Here is a 3,031-nt window from a genome sequence, read left to right as displayed (position 1 = left end):
ACTTCTACTGTTTCACTCAGTTGTTATACTCCCCAAATACTAAAGGTGCCTTTCAGAAAATATGAAAAAATCCCAGTCATGTGATTCCTGTAATTAAAATCTGAATAAGTATTGTTATTACTGGGGATTATTGAAGAATTAAAAGATAGCTTCACAGAAAAATGTTTCTACTTATTATAATCTTTGACCTTGTAGAAAGTATCTGTTCTGCCAGCTAGATATATAGTTAATACCCAGGGGCCCCAAAGATACTGGCGAGAGGCTCAATAACATCTGGTGATGTATATATGTACTCTAATGGAAAAAGATAATGAGGAAATTATCACAAAATAATCACACGATGCCAGTGGTGGTGCAAGAAAAAATCATAAGGCAAGGTAAAGTTTCAGGCTTCATTTCCTAGACCTTTATTCTTCCAAACAAAGTTGACCCCGTTGTGTGTTCTACTCTGTTAACCACAGGAGCACAAAGTTCTTATATAACTAATCTGAACCTGTGACTTGCTGTTATACCACTGAGGATCTCTTGTGAGTTCCCTTTTTACTTAACCAGGAAAGGATTCTATCCTGAGTAATGCAGCAGAATAGCAATCGAGTAGAAGACTTCCCTCTCAATGTATTTTCCGTCACTCCTTATACACCCAGCACAGCTGACATCCAGGTGTCTGATGATGACAAGGCAGGAGCCACTTTATTGTTCTCAGGTATCTTTCTGGGACTTGTGGGGATCACATTCACAGTGATGGGCTGGATCAAGTACCAAGGCGTCTCTCACTTTGAGTGGACACAGCTTCTTGGGCCAATTCTACTCTCAGTCGGGGTGACATTTATCCTGATCGCCGTGTGCAAGTTTAAAATGCTATCTTGTCAGTCTTGCAAGGAAGGTGAGGAAAGAACACTGGACACAGACCCGCCTCTGAGTGGACAATCTTTTGTTTTCACTGGGATCAACCAACCTATAACATTCCATGGGGCAACTGTGGTGCAGTACCTTCCTCCTTACACATCTCAGGACACCATCGGGCTAAATGCCACTTATCTGCCCCCAGTGGTAAACCCTTTTGGAGCTGCAAACTCAGGAGGGCCAACAGGACCTGCTCCAAATCCCCCTCAGTACTGTACCATCTATCCTCATGATAATGCTGCATTTATTGATGATGAGCTCTACTCTCCCTATGTGGACATGGATCACAGAAATGATAACAGGTATGGTGGCCAGTGCCCAGAGAGACATGGGAGCTTGGGGATGGACAGAGTGCTCATGTGCATCTGAGGGAAATGACAGGGTAGGGTAAATGTGTATCATGAGCCCTGAATTTGACTGTTTTCCGCTTACACTTTTAGGTCAACTACTGATGCCGAACAATCAGAAGAGATACAGCTAGAAGACAACAGTCGTGACTGCTTTTCTCCTCCCTCCTATGAAGAAATATACTCCACCCCACGCTAGAGACTAAATTTCTAAGGGAACCAAGCACTAAAACCACTATTTTCTAACCAAAAGTTTTTAATTTATAGCTTCTAAAAGACAGACAAGACCACAGGTTCCCAAAGCACCCCCTAGTGGTATAGCTGAACCTTCAGTTACTCATGGGGAAGGGAAGGGAAAAATCTCTCCCTATGAGTCAATGGGGAAATTCCCACTCCTGACTCATTCCTTCATGAAGGATATTCTCTGTTTTCCTTAAAAGTTTTTAGAGCAGGGATTTTACCACTTGATTCTTAATAGGAGTCCTGCAACTCACCCTTGAGGTCATAAGGAAATTTTTGCTTTTATACCTTAAGGATTTCCTTGAGTGACAGAAGGAAGGTAAGAACAGCCAGGATTAGTGCTTCTTCCCTTGTCATTGATAGGGTCCTAGCCCAGGCATGGGTGGCTAATGTCTTTGCCTCCCTGCAGCAGGAGGTTTGCATCTGAGCACCTGAAATGTGTGCGTATATGTGTGTGTGGTTCTTTTTTAACTCTTGGGGTTTGACTTGCCTGCAAACAAAGGGGCTTTGGGGCTGCCTAGTCTTTAAAGGATTTGAGGGATGAAAGATGACCACAGTGGTCACTTTGATGTTTGGTGTATTTGGATTTATGCACTCATATTGTGATTAAAAAGCTGTATACAGTATGCTTTTTTGTGAATAGCTTCAATTGAAATACAGCAAGGATGGGTTTAAAGGAGTCATCTTTCTGGAATAGAAATAGAGGGCTGAGCCAAGCATCTAAATGGGTAAATCCACACTAAACTCTTAGACTAATAAGAGCATATGCCACCCATAAGTGGATGGAACTAAGGGACAGAGATATTGTGCTTCTGAGGGCCAGTAAAAATTCCGTGTTATACCAGAACACTCTCTGGCATTGGGTAGGTCACCTAAACACTGGCAAGGAGTGGTTGAATGAAGTGGCCCTTATTACTGAACAGAATCAGGCATCTGGTCAGCATCATCCCCTGGTGGTTAAATATTGTATTAGAATTGTGTGTGTGTGTGTGTGTGTGTGTGTGTGTGTGTGACAGAGAGGCAGAGAGAGAGACAGAGAGATATAACTGAGTGCCTTGTGTATGTTGGGAACTTGACAGATGCTTGTTGACTTATACATTTCATGAGGGCACAAACTATGTCTTACCTAAATTTTGAAATTTCCCTCCTTCATAGCACAATACTCTGCATACAATAGGAAAGGACAGGTGAGGGAGAATTCAAAGCGTTAAATAGCATGTCCATCTCATGGATTTATCCTCAGTGTAGGAGTTCCTAACTTTTTTGGGATCATGGAAACTTTTAGCAGTCTGGCAGAGCCTACGGACCCCTTTTCAGAATATGCTTTTCAAATGAACAAAATAAAATTCAAAGGATTACAAAGGAATTCAATTATATTGAAATAATTATCAGAATTTTTTAAAAAAATTTATCTGCCACTCATTAACAACCCCTGCCTCAAGGGAAGGTATTTCTGGCAAAACTTCCAAGTTTTAGTTCAGCATTTATACTTTGTGACTTATATTGGGTGTTTTTTATTAATATGTCAACAGGAAATTATA

General features: G+C 41.3%; 1 protein-coding gene across 1 annotated transcript; it reads left to right on the top strand.

Annotated features, from left to right (window-relative positions):
* The first annotated feature begins 502 nt into the window (after positions 1–502).
* TMEM174 (transmembrane protein 174) lies at positions 503–2,116 on the top strand. The gene is made up of 2 exons (XM_036740897.1): positions 503–1,205; positions 1,344–2,116. Exons 1-2 carry the CDS (start codon positions 574–576, stop codon positions 1,447–1,449), a joined length of 738 nt encoding a protein of 245 aa, XP_036596792.1. The 5' UTR covers positions 503–573; the 3' UTR covers positions 1,450–2,116.
* The last annotated feature ends 915 nt before the right edge of the window (positions 2,117–3,031 follow it).

The sequence above is a fragment of the Trichosurus vulpecula genome, chromosome 1 (genome assembly GCF_011100635.1).
Source record: "Trichosurus vulpecula isolate mTriVul1 chromosome 1, mTriVul1.pri, whole genome shotgun sequence".
Taxonomy (NCBI): Eukaryota; Metazoa; Chordata; class Mammalia; order Diprotodontia; family Phalangeridae; genus Trichosurus; species Trichosurus vulpecula.
Note: the sequence above shows the minus strand (reverse complement) of the source record. Positions and strands in the feature narration are given on the sequence as shown.